This window comes from Galeopterus variegatus, unplaced genomic scaffold, assembly GCF_000696425.1.
Source record: "Galeopterus variegatus unplaced genomic scaffold, G_variegatus-3.0.2 Scaffold6546, whole genome shotgun sequence".
NCBI lineage: Eukaryota > Metazoa > Chordata > Mammalia > Dermoptera > Cynocephalidae > Galeopterus > Galeopterus variegatus.
The window spans coordinates 104,822-122,064 of NW_007732657.1; the positions used below are offsets into that span (position 1 = coordinate 104,822).

At 56.1% G+C, this 17,243-nt stretch overlaps 1 protein-coding gene and 1 long non-coding RNA gene across 2 annotated transcripts in view; both read right to left on the reverse strand.

The window, feature by feature from the left end:
* Positions 1-1,900: 1,900 nt before the first annotated feature.
* LOC103606390 lies at positions 1,901-3,659 on the reverse strand. Its single transcript, XR_551884.1, has 2 exons — positions 3,538-3,659; positions 1,901-2,876 (listed from the first exon to the last, which is right to left on the reverse strand). It is a non-coding gene; the product is annotated as an uncharacterized LOC103606390 (long non-coding RNA).
* A 440-nt stretch (positions 3,660-4,099) lies between these two features.
* Positions 4,100-17,243, reverse strand: part of RAC2 (ras-related C3 botulinum toxin substrate 2 (rho family, small GTP binding protein Rac2)) — a 16,031-nt gene continuing 2,887 nt past the window's right edge. Inside the window, exons 2-6 of the mRNA XM_008590991.1 lie at positions 17,013-17,084; positions 9,116-9,233; positions 8,227-8,289; positions 7,516-7,675; positions 4,100-4,232 (exon numbers count right to left, since the gene is read on the reverse strand). Of these exons, the coding sequence (XP_008589213.1) occupies positions 4,102-4,232; positions 7,516-7,675; positions 8,227-8,289; positions 9,116-9,233; positions 17,013-17,084 (544 nt within the window). The 3' untranslated portion in view covers positions 4,100-4,101. The remainder of the gene's footprint in view (positions 4,233-7,515; positions 7,676-8,226; positions 8,290-9,115; positions 9,234-17,012; positions 17,085-17,243) is intronic.

Below are 17,243 nucleotides of genomic sequence, written 5' to 3' on the forward strand. Positions count from 1 at the left end.
CGCCGCCGTCGCCGCGCAGCGCGGGGATGTGTCGCCCGTCCACTAGAGGGCGCCCGCGAGGGTGGGATTCCGCGGCGGCCTGGGCAGAGGACGTGGCTGTTCCCTCCCTGGCCCGAGTGTTGGTTTGTTTGTTGTGTTTTGGCGGCTGGCCAGTATGGGATCTGAACCCTTGACCTTGGTGTTGTCAGCACCACGCTCTCCCAAGTGAGCTGACCGGCCAGCCCTGGCACACACTATTTTATTGGACATCGAGTCATTGTCGTAGGCACACTGGTGTATGTCTTTGTCTGTCTGTCTAACTAAATGGCCAGTGCTAAGTCTGGATTGACATCCAGTGGACATGGGATGGGGGAAAATACTGATTCTGTGCGGAGACTTTTTTTCTCCAACAGTCGAATGCTCGTTTAGCTCTTATGTTTATATTTCGGGACTTTATTTTGCTCTCCGAGTTTCAACAACAATGTAGCAACACTCTTAATACACTGATCCACTGCAGAATGGGAATGGTTTTCACAGAACTGGAAAGCCAGGGACAATTTCACAATCCACCTTTTTTTACCAGGCTGTCACACATAGGGCGAATCTGCCCTTGCGTGGGGCTCAGTGACTCTTCAACAGCAGAAAGGAAATAGAAATGCATCCCGGATACTTTCCCCTTCAAGTCTAGCGTCTGGTTGTTTAAATACAGTTTGTGTAAAATTTTAAAATATTTTAAATTTAAAATATTTTAAAATTTTAAAATATTAAACAAAAGTACATTTTAAAATAATTTCTTTCTTTAAAAAGAAAGAGACTCCTGCAGACTCTGACCAACTGGAGAGGTGTGCCTCAGGGATTTTAAACCAAAATTATTAGAGTTTGGGGTCTACCCACCCATGTCTGTGTTGTGCTGTGGGATTTTAAAATAATTTCTTTCTTTAAAAAGAAAGAGACTCCTGCAGACTCTGACCAACTGGAGGGGTGTGCCTCAGGGATTTTAAACCAAAATTATTAGAGTTTGGGGTCTACCCACCCATGTCTGTGTTGTGCTGTGGGGAGGGGGGGGTAATGTTTTCTTTTTGTGTCAGAGAAGTAACTTTAAAAATATAATGATTGTGTGTGAACTGAAACTAAGAAAAGCAAAGGGGTTTCCGCACCACACCCAGTCCCTTTCAAGGTGGGAGGGGGCTCCCAAGAGGCAAGTGGGCTGAGGGGGTCCTGCCTCAGAACTTGGGGCCTTATGGAGGCAAGGGGGGTGGCCAGGAGCTCTAGGAAAGCAGAAAAAGTAAACCCAAAGCATTTCATTGGCTGGGATTTGAGGGACTTTTGGGTTATCAGGTTTGGCTCTTATCTCTCTTTGCCTCTGTAGAGTGTCGGTCCCCTGAGGGCAGGGACTCTTGTGCATTATTGGATCCCCCAAACCTAGAACAGCGCCTGGCACAGGGGAGGTGGTCAATCAGTATGTGTTGGATGAATGAATGAAAAGTTTAGGTAGAGAAGAGTAACTGTCTGCAGGAGTGGAAAGCTTGCCATTTACCCACAAATTAGCAAACACTAAGGTGGGACTGACTATGCCAGGCACTGTTGTGCTTTAGGTATGAACATAAATCCTCACAACAACGCCATCTCTCTTTTAAAGAAACTCACCCTTGTGTTGTGCCTGCTGAGACCTGCATTGTTTCCTTTACTGTTGGGACAGACACTTTCGCAGGATCTCCAATAGTGGAGGTTGAGGGTTTCTGATTGCTGGACAGACACCCAAATTCCCAAACTCCAGCCAGACTCTCAGTCTCCATTTAAGAACCAAGCCTTCCACACTAGTACAAATGGCTTTGCTGGGGTTGCCTCCACTCCTTGCTCTAGCGCGGCATGTAGTTCAGGCCTGACCAATCAGAGCACAGCATCCCTCTGAGGAATATGATTGGTTGAAGCAGGGCCTGGGACCTAAGCTGGTCCAATCAGGGTAAACTTTAATTAGAACTTTGCTGAGGACAGATTTGTTCTTTTGGACTGAACCTGGAAGGATGAAGCCCTAAGAGCCACCTGCCTGAGAATGAACCAGCCAGCAGAAGGCAGAGCCAAGAGATACAGGAAAACAAGCTCTGATGACATCAGTTGAGTCCCCTTGATCAAGCTGCACCTGAAGCCATGATAGTTCCAAACTTGAATCAATAAATTTATTTTCTGCTTAAGCAGGTTGAATTGGGTTTTCTACTTGCAATAGCAGAAGTCCTGACTGGCAGCGTATGAAGGTTTTAAAGCTCTCACAGTTAAATGAAACTCAGGATCCTGCAACTTGAGCAGAGAGTCTTGAGAGATGGCCAGGGTCAGAGAACCCAGACTTTTGATTGGCTGGGCAGATACACACAGAGACTTAGAGAGTTTGATTTGTTTTATGTTGTCCCCAAAAAGGAGAATTAAGACCAGAGGAGCAAAGTTCTGAGACACTCATTTTAGCTCAGTAGAAGGAGAACTTTCAGACAAGCAGGACCATCAGTACTGGAGCAGACTGCCTCAGGAGGGAGTAAGGGTCCCATCCCTTCAGGTGTACAAATGGTGGCCGGCAACCATCTGGCCCAGAGTTTCCAGAGGGAGCCCGGCATTGGGTGGGACTGTGGTAAATAGTGGATGCTGCCACGTGCGGCAGCTGGCGCTGAGTCCTGGGGTTCCCCTCCAGCCCCTGGGAAGGCAGGAGCCTGTAAGGATTGGGATGCAAATTCATACCCTCCCGGCCCCAGGGGGCCCCCAACACTGAGAAGATAATCAACCAAGTTCTGCAGCCATCTACTAAGAAATGCCACAGGGAGGGGACAGCATGGCCAACTGGGATGCCATTGGGTTTGGGGTGGGGACACTGGAGGGTCAGAACCATCCAGGTGGGAGGGCTGGGGTGCAACCTGGAAGGAAGACAGGCAGGGGGTGAGAATTTGGGGACAAGCAGAATCTATAGCTCACAGCTTTCCTGGCTCACGGCTCGTTCCAATCTCTAGCCTTTGCTTAAGGTTTGCCCTCCCACCAGGACTGCCCTCCCTGCTCCTCCTACCGCACCAAGTCCTCTCGGTCCTTCCTGTCCCACCCCTCCTGGAAGCCTTGCAGGCTGCCTCCAGCCCACTCCCACCTTGCCCTCTTCTGCGCCAGGGGTCTGATAGTTCACTGTGTCCCACCTCCACCCGTGTATGTGGATGTCAGGTCTCTCTAGCTCAACTAGGCTCTCCTGGGGTGCAGGGGCTGGGGTGTCTTTTCCATCTCATCCTTCCTGCCACCTCCAACAGGAATGGGCAGCATGGGAGCTCAGTGACACTCCATGCCCTGGCTCAGGTTACTGGGCATTTTCTGATCCCTTTGGCCTTCCTTCTGAGAAATGTGCTCCGCAGAGCAGGACTGGCTCGGGCAAATGACGAAATGGCTGGGGAAACTGAGGCTACTTCGATACCTACCCCCCTTCTGTCCTAGACCATATGCCACTATCAGTGAACCTAGGGTCACTGCTCAGCAGCCCCCCTCCCAGCTAGAGCGTGCTGGGGGTAGGGGGTGGGGCTGTGGGGAAGGGGCTCTTACCCTAGAGGATGCTGCAGGGACGCTTCTGTGGCCGCGTGGGCTGAGGGCACAGGACGGCCCGGATGGCCTCGTCAAAGACGGTTTTCAGGCCTCTCTGGGTGAGGGCCGAGCACTCCAGGTATTTCACTGAGTCTGGTGGGGGGTGGGGAGCAGGAGAGCAGAGGCCTAAGTCAGGGGAGGGCTCTGAGCAAAGGCCTCTTTCAAGCCACACAGCCAAACACCAGGCTGTGGGGTTGGCAGTCCAGGTTCCAGCCCCAGTGGGGCCACCTGGGAGCTGTGTCACTGTGCCTCAGTTTCCTCATGTCTGAAATAGGGAGCTTGAATTCAGTGGGAAAGGTCTGTGTCCCTCTTGGACCCCTCAGCCCTTTGTTGGTGGAAGGCAGGCAGGAATTTTGATACTTTCCCAGGAAGGAAAGGGCTCAAGCTGCAGTGACTGACTCTCTCAGCGCCTCACTCCTTCTAGAAAATAGCCTCTAGGCTTCTCCCGGGGGTGCAGATAACCCTCAGGAGGCCTGTGGCATTCATGGCTCCNGGGGGTGGGGCTGTGGGGAAGGGGCTCTTACCCTAGAGGATGCTGCAGGGACGCTTCTGTGGCCGCGTGGGCTGAGGGCACAGGACGGCCCGGATGGCCTCGTCAAAGACGGTTTTCAGGCCTCTCTGGGTGAGGGCCGAGCACTCCAGGTATTTCACTGAGTCTGGTGGGGGGTGGGGAGCAGGAGAGCAGAGGCCTAAGTCAGGGGAGGGCTCTGAGCAAAGGCCTCTTCCAAGCCACACAGCCAAACACCAGGCTGTGGGGTCGGCAGTCCAGGTTCCAGCCCCAGTGGGGCCACCTGGGAGCTGTGTCACTGTGCCTCAGTTTCCTCGTGTCTGAAATAGGGAGCTTGAATTCAGTGGGAAAGGTCTGTGTCCCTCTTGGACCCATCAGCCCTTTGTTGGTGGAAAGCAGGCAGGAATTTTGATACTTTCCCAGGAAGGAAAGGGCTCAAGCTGCAGTGACTGACTCTCTCAGCGCCTCACTCCTTCTAGAAAATAGCCTCTAGGCTTCTCCCGGGGGTGCAGATAACCCTCAGGAGGCCTGTGGCATTCATGGCTCCAAGACCGTCTAAACAGCATCTGACCATTACCTAGCATCATCCCCATTTTACAGACAAGGAAACTGAGGCTCATAGAGGATATGTGACTTGTCCAAAGTCACACTCTGAACATGTCCCCTCCACCTGGGGGCAGCCAGGGCCTCATGAGGGGAATGGGAATTGGAGAGCCCCTTCTCCCCCTACAAGAGGACTGGTCCTCTCCCACATGACCACTCAGGCTGGAGCCAGGGCAGACAGCAAGAAAGGCAGACTGAGTCCCCACTCCCGGGGACAGAGTTCCACGACCTCCTGGAGGAAGCCTGTATGACTTCCCCTGTCTACTACAACCCGAACAGTTTCCCTGAAGTGAGGAACCACAAAACCCCTTTGCCAAGAGGCCTGCGGGCCTGAAGGCCTATTTCAGAGCCAAGAGGAAGGAGAGGGAGGGGAGGGGAACTTTGCACCCCCACTGAAGCCCGCTCGCTCTTCTGTGGGCAGAGGAAGGGGACTGCCACGGCCTGAAGGCCTATTTCAGAGCCAAGAGGAAGGAGAGGGAGGGGAGGGGAACTTTGCACCCCAACTGAAGCCCGCTCGCTCTTCTGTGGGCAGAGGAAGGGGACTGCCACAGGTCAGCACCTGCCAGGCACACGCTGGGTGCTTCCCACAGTGCCATGAAGAAATACTTTGACTCCCCACTTCACAAACGATGAAACAGGCCCAGAGAGGGGAAGCCATGGGCCCAAAGGCACGCAGCTGGGAAGAGGGGAGTCAGGATTGCTGGAAGGGCAGCCCGGGAAGGGAAAGCCCACCGAGGCCCGGGGCTGGGGAGAAAGGCGGGGGCAGGGATGAGGAAACTGAGATTCAGAAAGGATGTCACTTGTGCAAAGTCACACGCTGATGTTTCCCCTCCACCTGGGGGGTGTACAGCCACCAGGGATCATGGGCAGTGGTCCCAGGGCTCAGCTGGCAAGAACGGACCACCCAGAACTGGGCCCGGGAGTCTCATCACCATGACCTTCTGTGCTTAGATGGTGTCACGAGGCACTTGGTGTCAGTGGGCACTTGGCCACTGTCTCCCTGTCAGGGTCCACCGCCAGTGCCCACTTCTTCCACACCCACCTCCTGCCTCTGCCAGGCTCCCGCCTGCCCACTCGCCTATCTTGGCTCAGTGGTGTCCAGAACAAGGGGCCTGAGCTGGGGGCCCGAGCTTGCTTCAGCTCTGCCTCTGACCCCTCTGGGACTTTGGCCAGTGTCCCCTCTCCAGGCCTCAGTCTCTCCCATCTATCCAGGACACATTGACACATGATGACTGGTCAGGTAAGGCAGGACCAGGGGGCTGCAGAGAATGCATGGGGGCAGGCCAGGGGGTGACAGATGGCCCTGATCTTCGTGACCGAGGGAGCTGGGCACCTGGGTTCAAATCTGGGATCTGCCACATCCTGGCTGGGTGGCTTTAAGCCAGTGATTTCTCCTCCCTGAGCCTCAGTTTCCTCCTCTGTCACCTCCTTATAGAGGAAAAAGGGCCTTTGGGGATCCTTCAGGCCAGCTGCAGATGGGGGGACTGAGGCCCAGAGAGGGAGAGCCACTAACCGAAGGTCACACAGCCAATCTGTGCCAGAGCCAGGACCAGAATCCAGGCTTCCAGGATCCTCCACGTGACCCCAAAGCACATGCTCGAAAAGGGAAGGGACTGTCAACAGCAAGGGCACAGGCTGGAGAGCCACTGTCCCAGACAGAAGGAGTCCAGGGGGTCAGGCTGGTCAGATGGAAGAGAAGGCAGGACCAGCGGGCAGGAGCTGAGCCACAGGACGGGGCAGGGGACCCAGGGTTTAAGCAGCAGTTGAGGCCCCTGGGGAAGATGGCCATGTCACTGGGCTAGTCACGGGATGGAGGGAGGTGGTGGCTGTGGTTTCTCTTCCTGTGAAGAGATGCAAGTCCCCTCCCAGTTCCGGCAGGAGGAAGAGTGTGAGCTGAGGCAGGGAGGGGGTGCGGGGCTAAATCTTGGCCTGGGGACCCTGTGGAGAGGCAGCAGGCACAACTCATAGTGGCCAAACCCAGCTGGTGGTCCCTGGTTCTTGGGCAAATGCCCCTATTCCCGGGCTACAGGCAGGTTGGTGCCTGACAAGGAACAGGTACAGAGCCAGCAGGCCCAGACACCACGGGAGAGGCCAGACCATAATCATCACCTCCCTGGTGCAGGCAACCCTGAGCCACTGGGAGGGACCCCCCACTGCCCCCCACACCCCGCACTGAGCCAGCACTGTGCTGTCTTTCTTTCAAATCCCGGTTCGGCCACCTACTAGCTGTGTGACCTTGAGAAGTCACTTCACTTCTCTGGCCCAGTATTCTGGAGGAAAAGAAGAGTTTGGCTGAGAAACCAGAGCATGGGGAAAGGGAGGTAAGAAAGAGGTGGAAGGAGGGTGAGTCACCCTTCAAATCTAATGCAGGGGCACCTCCTCCAGGAAGCCTTCCCAGAAAACACAAGATGGACTTGGCTGCTGTCCTCCAAGCAACCACAGCGTACCTACTCCATCGCTGCGCAAAACACCCCTTATTTTCAATGTCTGTCTATAGATTCTACTATTACTGCTGCTCCTACCACTACTCGCTAACTCAGAGTGCTTCCCACATGCAGGCGCTTCTCCAGGCGCTTCATGTGTGTTAACTCACTTAATTCTCCAGCCACCTAATGAGGGAGAGGCTGTCACAATTGCCACGCTTTACTGATGAGGAAACACAGGCACAGAGAGGCTAAGTGGTTCGCCCAAGGTCACGCAGCTGGTGCAGAGCACAGCCAGGGGTTGAACCGTGGAGCCAGGCCCTGAAGCCATGTTCACAATCGCCATGAGGCTGAGTCGGGGCTCCCCCTGTATCCAGCCCCCCTCTCTGAGCCCCAGCTCCGTACCAATCTCCTTGGCCAGTGCCAGGCCCTGCGGGTAAGTGATGGGTGCCAGCTTCTTCTCCTTCAGCTTCTCGATCGTGTCCTTGTCGTCCCGCAGGTCCAGCTTGGTGCCCACCAGGATGATGGGTGTGCTGGGGCAGTGGTGCCGCACCTCAGGGAACCACTGAGCAGGTGGGTGGGGCACGAGGTTGTGCAGGGACAAGATGAAGCATGAGATTGTGTGGGTCAAGAGGGGACATGGGGTTGTGCAAGGAGCAGAGGGAGCATAAGAGTGTGGGGAGAAGAGGGTCCCGAGTTGTGAGAAGATAAGAGGTGGGCGGAGGATACGAGAAGAGACATGAGGTTGTACAGGGAGGGTGGGCAGGAGGATGGGGGTCACAGGGGTATGCAGGAAGGAGAGGGGAACGTGGTTGCAGGAAAAGAGACAGGATGTGGTGTGGAGATAAGAGGTGGCATGAGATTGTACAGGAGGAAAGGAGACAAAGTTACAGGAGGAGAGGGGACAAGGTCACAGGAGGAGAGGGGACAAGGTCACAGGAAGCAAGGAGTAAAGCTAACTAACCCAGCCCCCAAGACACCCTCTGAGTCTCACCCCCACCAGTCCTGGTTGGCACCAAGGACCCTCTCTGCCCAGGGTCTCAAGTTGGCAGTCCCTCCCTTCCTCCCTCAGGGTCACCTGCCCCTTTCCCCCAAGGCCCGCTGTGTCGAGCTCACCTTGGCACGGACATTCTCATAGGACGCTGGGCTGACAAGGGAGAAGCAGATGAGAAAGACGTCCTGGGGACAGCACAGGCGTGGTTAGCCGTGAGGAAGACGTGTCCCACCCGCGCCCCTTCTGCACCTTGGCAGCCTCTGAGGGGTGGGGCCTGGGGCTCCCTGAGAGTGGAACAGCCCAGAGGACGTTGGGGGCTTAGGATCGGGGCAGAGCAGAGCTGCCTTCCCGCTTCTCCTACCACTCACTCAAGGCCAGGGCCTCTTCTAAGGGGTTAGTCCTCACACGACTCTGCAGTAAGGGCTGCTGCTAGCCCCATCCTACAGGTGGGGCAGGTGAGGCCTACACAGGTTAAAGGGGTTGCCGAGGTGCCCCCTGCTAAGGGGGGATCTGGGATTCCAGAATCCATGCTCCCCACCATGCACTATTCTACCACCTGCTTTCCAGCCCAGCCCTCTCATTGCCCACCTGGAGGGAGAGCCAAGGACCCCGGGGCCTAGAGCCAGGCAGGCACCCCCTAACCTCTCCTCTCCTCCCCCAGCACCTCCAGCGCTCACCGTCCTGGGCTGCCTACTGGGCCCCCATGCAGGGTCCTCTCCTCTCCTCCCCCAGCACCTCCAGCGCTCACCGTCCTGGGCTGCCTACTGGGCCCCCACGCAGGGTCTCCCTGCTCACCCTGGGATCCAGGGGACACCATGGGCAGAGGCTGGGAGGACGGGGCAGGGTGACAACAGGGGACCCACGCAGGGCTGGGGAGCCTGGGGAGGAGCAAGGCAGAGTCCTCAGCAGGGCCTTTGGGGGAGAGTCAGAGCTGGCTGGAAGGGCATCCCAAGCAGAGGGAACAGAGAGAGCAAAGGCCAGGACGGCAAGGACGGGGTGGGGGCAGCACACCGTTTGGGGGTAGGAGAGTGGCCGGAGGCGGTCATAGTCCTCCTGCCCGGCCGTGTCCCACAGCCCCAGGTTCACGGGCTTGCTATCCACCATCACATTGGCCGAATAGTTGTCAAACCTGTGGGGAGCAGGCGAGACAGAAGGCAGGGTCAGTCTCAGACCCCAGAGCCCGGGGACTTCCTGTCCAACCCCACATCGTTCCATTCAGAGGCTGAGGCCCAGAGAGGGGCTGTGACTGGCCCAAAGTCACACAGCACTAAACAGTTGGGTTTTCCTAATTTTGTTTTTCGTTACTGATTCATTATATTAAAATGTTTTAGTGCAAGTAGGTAAAAAGAGGAAAATATTTTCTCTTGATCATTTTTCTGCCTTTAATTGTCCTTTAGAAAGGTGGTGGCTTGAGGCTGTGTGAGATTGCCTTCAAGTCCTAATCAGAATGAACTTTACCCAGCTCGCAGTCTGGACACCTAGGGTCGTCACCTGATATTTGTTGAATGAATGGTCAACACCATCTTGGGTTAGGTCCCCCCAGAAGCAAAACCTGAGACAAGGAGGTGGTGCAAGTGGTTTATTTGGGAGGTGACCCCAGGAAGCTGCAGGAGGGGAGTGGTGAGGAGTCAGGAAAGGGACAGCAGCTGATACAGGGCGTGCTACTGAGCTGTCGTTGCTGTGGACCACTGGTTCTTAGTCCTGCTGGGCCACCTGGGAGGCAGCATGGACCCTGCTCAGGGCATCCCCAGAGGGGGCAGGAAGCTGGGGTCTTTATCCACAGTCTCCCATCTCCCATTGGCAGAGGGCTGCTCCTGGGGCCTTCAGCCCGCCCCAAAGTGCACACTGAAAGCCATCAGTCACAAGCCCTTGGAAGTGTCATGGCACACGCTGGAAAGACACATGCCTAGGAGACAGGCACAACATCCACCACTAAAATCTCCCTGCCAGCACCACAGAGGCCTCTAGGACAATCACACGAGCTTCCAGACTTATGTATTGGGCACCTACTGCACAGCAGGCTCCATACCAGTGCTGGGGACACTGAGGAGCACGAGTCTGTCCCTGCCCCTCACAGTCAGTGGGAGGTCAGACACCAGACAAGGAGCCTGATAAACATCAAGGAAGGAGCAGTCCAGGGGACTCTGGGAGGGCCAATTCCAGGGCTCCAAGCTCAGGGAAGGGGAGACTTTAGAAAGCAAGTTCTCACTATACACGACCCTAAGAGGAAGGTGCTGGTTCCTCATGCTGTGGGAGAGAAAACTGGGATCAGAGAGGTGCAGGGACATGCCTAAGGCCACACCGCCGGTGAGTGACCAAACTCTGTGAGAAGCAGCCATCTCTGTCTGACTCCACAACCAGCACTCCCTGCCCCATGCCACAGCTGTGCCTCCGGGGGCGCCCCCACTGCCGGCCCCTGAGGGCTGGGGATCACCCCTCTCATTGAGGTCACTCATTTGGGCCCTGCTCCTCGTCTCCTGACCTGGTCCACTGAGACCCCAGGCTCCTCTGGCTTCTCCTCCTCCTCTTCCCGGGCATACCAGCCACACCGTTTCCCAAGCAAGGCTCACACTGCCCGCCTCCCTGTGCATGCCCTTGCTGAGTGCACTGCCCAGAATGCCTTTCCCTACCCCAGCTTGTCCAGATATTCCCACCCATCCTGGCCTGTGTCCCTCCACGTTCTCCAGGCTGCCCGCCTCCACGCCTTTGCTCCTCTGTGCCTTTCTCTGGAATTCCCTTCCAGCCCCTTTGCCCTCCTGCCTTCTATTCATGCCTAAAAACCCTTCCCAGGCAATTCCTCCTCTGCAGGGAAACTTCCCTGTCCCCACCTGGAAAGAGCTCATCGCTCCCATCCTCAGGCGACTGCTTCACCTTGACCATGAGCAGGCAGAGCTTCTCTGTCTCCTCCAAGGACCGTGGGCTCGGTGTGGGCCAGGCCCATGCCTGCCTCATCTCCACAGTCTCAGGCCTAGCACCCAGTGAATGCAGGTGGAACGGAATTAAACCAAACTGAACTGAAACCCTTCAGATGCCACCTCCTCCATGAAGCCCTCACAGAACACTGCTCAGAGTCAGGCGGCAGAAGTCCTTATGCTTCAGGGTAACTCCAAAGACACCTCCCCTGAGAAAGAATCCCCACCCACCCCCAAATGGCCAGCCTGACTTTTTTTTTTTTTTTTTTTTTGTCTTTTGTCTTTTTCCGTGTCCGGCAACGGATCGCAACCCTCAGTGTTGCCCCCGTACCGGACCAGGGACCGGCAACGGACCGGCAATGGGATTGCAAACCTCGGTGTTGCCCCCACGCCTCGCTCAGCCAGTGAGCGGGAACCGGTCTGTATGTGGGATCCGAACCCTCGGGCGGGAGCACCGCCACACTTCCCAAGCGGCGCACTCTCCAGTGCGCCACCGGGCCGGCCCCAGCCTGACATTTTTAATGCACGGTGCTTGTTCAGCCCTGGAGAGTGTTCCTGGTCACCTCTCAGTTCCTCAAATGGCCCCGCTCCATCCTGCCTAGAAAGTTCCTGCAAACACCGGCCTCTGACTTCCCACTCCCTTCCCTCCCTCCCTCCCTCCCTCCTCTTCCTCCCCACTGCCAGGCTGACTCTTACTCATTAGAAAGTTCCTGCAAACACCGGCCTCTGACTTCCCACTCCCTTCCCTCCCTCCCTCCCTCCTCTTCCTCCCCACTGCCAGGCTGACTCTTACTCACCCCTCCAGCCCCAGCTCAATGTCATCTCTTCCAGAAAGCCTTTCCTGACCCCCAGCTAGGAACTCAGCACCCAAACAGCAGGCACTGAGCGGGCTTGCTCCCAGTGCACTCTGAGGTCAGTGCGGGGTCCGGTGCATAGTAGGTGCTGCTGTGCGCCTACTCTGGGCACCACCCACACTGCCATGGGATTTCAGGAAGGCACAACTGGGCAGGATGGGAAAAGAAGAGCCTGGGTTGTTTTTGCTTCAACCACAAAACACATCTTTGGGACAAGCTTGGGATGCTGGGACACTTTCTCCTCTGAAGTCCAGCCTGAAATTCTAGCGCCAAGAAGCATCCCAAGATTCCTTGAGCCAAAGGCATCTGTCTCCCCCAGGTCACCCCCAGGATCTTAGGGGTCACGGTGATGGGCAAAGAGCTTTAATCACACTGAGTATCTACTCTGGGGCCAAGCAGAGGGCTGGGGCCTTTGTACATTAGGTCTTAAATGCTGCCCACTCCCCCACCATGCCCCTCCCCAGAGGACCAGCTTCTGGAGCCAGAGGGACAGCTGTCAGGACGTGTGAATGATACAAAACTCCCAGGGTGCCCCTTTATTTAAGAGACCCACAGGAACCAGGACCAGAGGAACCTTACATACCACTGTGGCCAGCTCTCACCTCCATTTTCCAGATAAAGAAACTGAGGCTCACAGACAGGAAAGGACTTGCCCAAGATCTCCCAGCCAGTTGGTGGCAGAGTAAGGGCTAGATCCTGTTACCCAATTCAGAAAAGCCTGTGTTGTAAGCATCGCTGCCATTTCATGCCAGAGACAGCATGCTTACCCAGGACCTGTCGGGCTCTGAGACCCGCCCTTTGATGTAGGCCCAGCTCTGACCCTAGAATGCAGTGGAGGAGGGGAACGGGGCAGGTAAAAAGGGGCTCGGCACCCACGTGTCACCTGACCTCCACTCAAGCCCACTCCCAAGGTGGAAGGATGGTGCATTCAAGGGACCCAGAGACCACAGGGCATGTGTGGCTGATGACTTGGGGATGGGGGGAACTGACCAGGTCAGGCAGAGGCGTGTACCACGATAAAGATTCAGGTCTTTGTCCTCAGGCCAATGGGAACCAACACTGAGGGGCTTAACCAGGCAGGGGGTGATGAGATCAGATTTGCATTTAGAAAAGGCCCCTCTTGGCTGTTGGGTGGAGATGTCTTAGGGGAGGGTCAGAGGGGAAGCTGGAAGGCCAGTAGGGAGGCTCTTTCTGTGTACTTGCTGAGCGATGGAGGCAGCTGGAGAAAATGAGGGGCGTCAGGGAGGTGTCACTGGTGGGGCAGGAGGGGACATGAGCAAAGGCCGAGGCTTGAGCCAGCCCAGTTCACTGAGGGACTAACATGCCCAGTGGCAGGAGGATGGGGACAGGGACTGTGAGAGGACAGGCAGGCAAGCTTGGCAGGGCCCTGGCACACCCAGCTGTGGAGGCTGATGTCTATGGGAATTCCAGGCTTGATTTGCCAGTTCACTGACAGGAGGATCACACACAAAGGTAAACATCAGTACCAGACGGTTCACCCTACAGTAACAGTGTGTATTCTCCCTTACAGAACTGATCCCTGCATACCTTCCTGGGGCAGGTCAAGTGTGCCCTGCCTGCCTGCCTGCCTGCCTGCTGGGGGGTAAGGCAAGGGGGGTGTCTGTCATGACATGCTGGGTTCTGTTCTAGAAAGAAGTGCAACAACAGAGAACTAGACAGACAGGGCCCTGTCCTGGGGTGCCCCCATCCCAGCAGGGGAGTGGCAGTAAGACGGCAGCAACATAAAGCCAGATGAAGTCAGGCCATGAAGAAGGCCAAGCACGTGATGGAAAGGGCTGGGCAGAGGCAGGCGGCAGCTCTAGACAGGGGTCAAGGAAGAGCTATCTAAGCAGGGAACTGAACACAGGGACAGAGAGCACGTTCTGGGTGTCAGAAGTGGGAGAGGCTGTGGAGTGGATAAGGGGGTGTGTGGTAGATAGGCTGGGAGTGGGGGAGGGCCTGTTGTTCAGGGCTTTGAATGCCAGGATAGAAGGTGGGTTTTAAGTGGGAAGGGGAGCCACGGGAGGGATTTAGGCCAGGGTGTGACCCTATCTTTCACTTTTAAAAGCTCACCTGGGCTTCCATTTGAGCATGGTTATGAGGAGGTGAGGTGGAAGGGGGCACCCCCTATGTCACAGGCACCCAAGGGCAGGGGCTTCCTGCCATGTCTTTGTATCCCCAATATCCAGCATGGGACCATCCTCAGAGCAGGCTCTGGTCTCCCCATCTGTGACATAGGGGGGTTGATGCAATGATCTCATAGGGCCCTACCAGCTACAGTATTGGGTCAAGGATATAAATAACCAGACTCTGGGAGAGTGTAGTGCTGTTAAATAACCAGGCTCTAAATGCCACAGCCACAGGGAGGGGTGAGTAAATCCCATCAATCCCGTCATCCTTCTGGGGCTCAATGACCCCATCTATAAAATGGAGCAGGCTGACATCTTTGATGGGATGGGGGGCATGGCAAGAGCCAATCAGGGGGGCAGCCTCATGGCCTGGGCACCTGACCAGCTGGACCACTGCACAGCGCGCCCTACTCAGGAGGTGTCCGCTCCAAGGCCCCTCAGCTGTTAACCGCCAACCTCGGGCAGCAAGCCCAACTCAGCTCTCAGGCTTATCTGATCTTGTGCCTGCAGCGCCTGCCTCCTACCCCCAGCAAACCTACTACCCCAGCCCCAGAAGCTCTCCCACCTTTATCTCGCAACCCACCCTCTCTCCCTCTTCCCCCACCTCCAATGACAGGGTCCCACTGCGACTTATTTTACCCTCCCTGTCACAGGAGCACAGGCTTTGGCAGTAGCAGGAGCCCCATGGGATCTTGTCCAGGGCGAGCAACTTTGTGCTGGAAGTCAAAGGAGGGTGGGACCCAGTGCAAAATGAAAACGCAGGGCCCTTTGTTCCAAAACTATTAAGCATTTCAAGATGGGGACATCAGAGCATTAAAACAGGGGCAGGACCCTTCCAAGCAGGGGCTCTGTGCAATGGCATCTGCAGCACTCCCATGGAGCCAGCCCAGTGGGATGTTCTGACCCAACTCCTCAGAGAGTCCTGGGAAGGAAGATCTTGTCTGATCCATTCTGTCAGCTTCTGCAAGGTTGTCCAGGACAACCAAGTCCACTAGGGGCCACTAGGGACCAGGGGTCTCCAAGTTGCTGGCAGCAACTAGCCCTAGCCTGGCCTCAGCAGCCTCAGCTTTCCATCTCCCCACACAGGGGAGGCACCCAGGCAAGGAGCTTGGGATCTCCCAGCCAAGCCCCCGCCTCTTATAGAAAGGGAAATTGAGGCTTCAGAAAAGGAAAGTGATTGGTCCAAGGTCCTTCAGCAAGTGGGTCCCCCAACCCAGGCAGGATGGGTCTCAAGCCAGCATCCAGAGACTCAGGGACACAGGCAGTGACAGCACACTCCTGGTGACAGTGGCCTTCTGCAGGAGCCACTTTGTCCAATTTTACACCTTCCTTGCTGCTCAGGTTCAGAGCCAGCTCTCTCTTGGCACTTGGAAGTGCCTGATAAACATTTGATGACTGATGGTGAACAGGCAGGAATCTTCCTTCCCATTTTTCATAGAAGGGCAGGTGCAGAGAGAGGCGCTCACTAGCAACAGGGCCGAGCTGGGGCAGCAATTGCTTTCCAACTTCCCTGCCTAGGTTTCTCTGCCCTCTCCTGGCTGCCTGCCTTCCTCTCACCTGAGCCAGGGTGTCTGAGGCAGCTGAGCTCAGTGTCCCAGGTACGGATACCAGCAGAGGGAGCCCAGCCCACCTGCAGTGGGTCAGAAGACACAGGGCTGTTGGGCTGAGGGTGGAGTCTAGGGTTGGGATGAGGGTAGTGGTTGATCCTCTGATGTCACAGGGTGGGTCAGTGCTATCTTGGCTCAGGCACTGTTCTCCCATCTGCTTCTTCCCCTCCTTTCCAGAAGAATTGTGGGTCAGAAGACACAGGGCTGTTGGGCTGAGGGTGGAGTCTAGGGTTGGGATGAGGGTAGCGGTTGATCCTCTGATGTCACAGGGTGGGTCAGTGCTATCTTGGCTCAGGCACTGTTCTCCCATCTGCTTCTTCCCCTCCTTTCCAGAAGAATTCATCCCTGCTCCTGAAAGGGGCTCCATTAAGATCAAGAAATGAGGGCCCCAGAAAGGCTCTGTATGGACCTTGGCTCTGAATCCAGACAGGCCTGGGTGACCCCGGGGGGCAAGCCTCTTAGCAGCTGTGAACCTCAGCTTCCCCATGGGTATCCTAGGTATAATAATACCCTTCTCTCATGATCAAATGGGATCACACGAGTGCAGCTTCTTGTGCAGGCCTGGCAAACAGCAGGCCTTCCATAGACGGTAGCTGTGATTGGTCCTCCTAGGGTCTCTCCCACGATGTTCAATTCAAGTCAACTCAAAACACACACATTGTATATAAGATGATGTGTAAAATATACCGTGTATAAGACACTGTGCTAAGACAATGGGTAGGCCCAAAAAGAAATGGATGTGGCTCCTGGCCCTCCACAGGCTCACGGTTACAGGAGATATCAGATAAAGTCGCTCTGGGGAGAGAGACCCTTTCAGGCTAGATCAGAAAGGCTTCCTGGAGGAAGGGGCACTGGAGCTGAGCCTGGAGGCTTTAGACACATGGACGTGGGAAGGGAAAGCACTACAGGCAGAGGCACAGCTTGAGCAAAGGCCCTGAGGTAGAGATGCCTGGGGAATGTGTGGTGCACAGTAGGGGCCGCAGGCAGACAGAACGCGAGGCAAAGTGACGGGTGATGAAGCTGGAAGGGAGGGTGAGGAGGAGGCCACAAAGGCCTTGAATGCCGTGCTAGGGAGTTGGGAAGTTGTCCTGGGAGTGATGGGACTACCGAAGGCTGATGCCTCCTCAACCACCCCTCCCTCCCTAGTCTGACACCTACATACTCCTCCCAAGTATGTCAAGTGACAGCTCTGCCTCCACAGCCTGCAGTAGAGGGCAGGGCCTTTCCAGCTGGATCACTGGTGGCTCTGCCAGACCCAGCTGGAGACCGTGGTTTTGGCATCACCCGATCCACTGACCCCCAAGTGCCACACAAGGCCTGGCCCACAGGAAGTGCCTGGAAGGAGAGTCGACTTGGTGATGGGTCTCCCCCACCCTCCGAACACCCGCCCCTCCCCAGGAACTCACACGGTGGGGATGTACTCTCCGGGGAAGGCGTTGGTGGTGTAGCTGATGAGAAGGCAGGTCTTGCCCACGGCTCTGAAAGACAGGAAGTGCGAGAGCACGGCGGTCATGGGCCCTGACTCAAACATGGGGAGGTTTCCAAGTGCCTCCTGGTCCTCTGGGAGACCTCAATGTCTACGCAGGCTGCCCCTCTGGGCCTTTCCCTCCCTGTCTGAGACTACCCAAAGGGTCAGT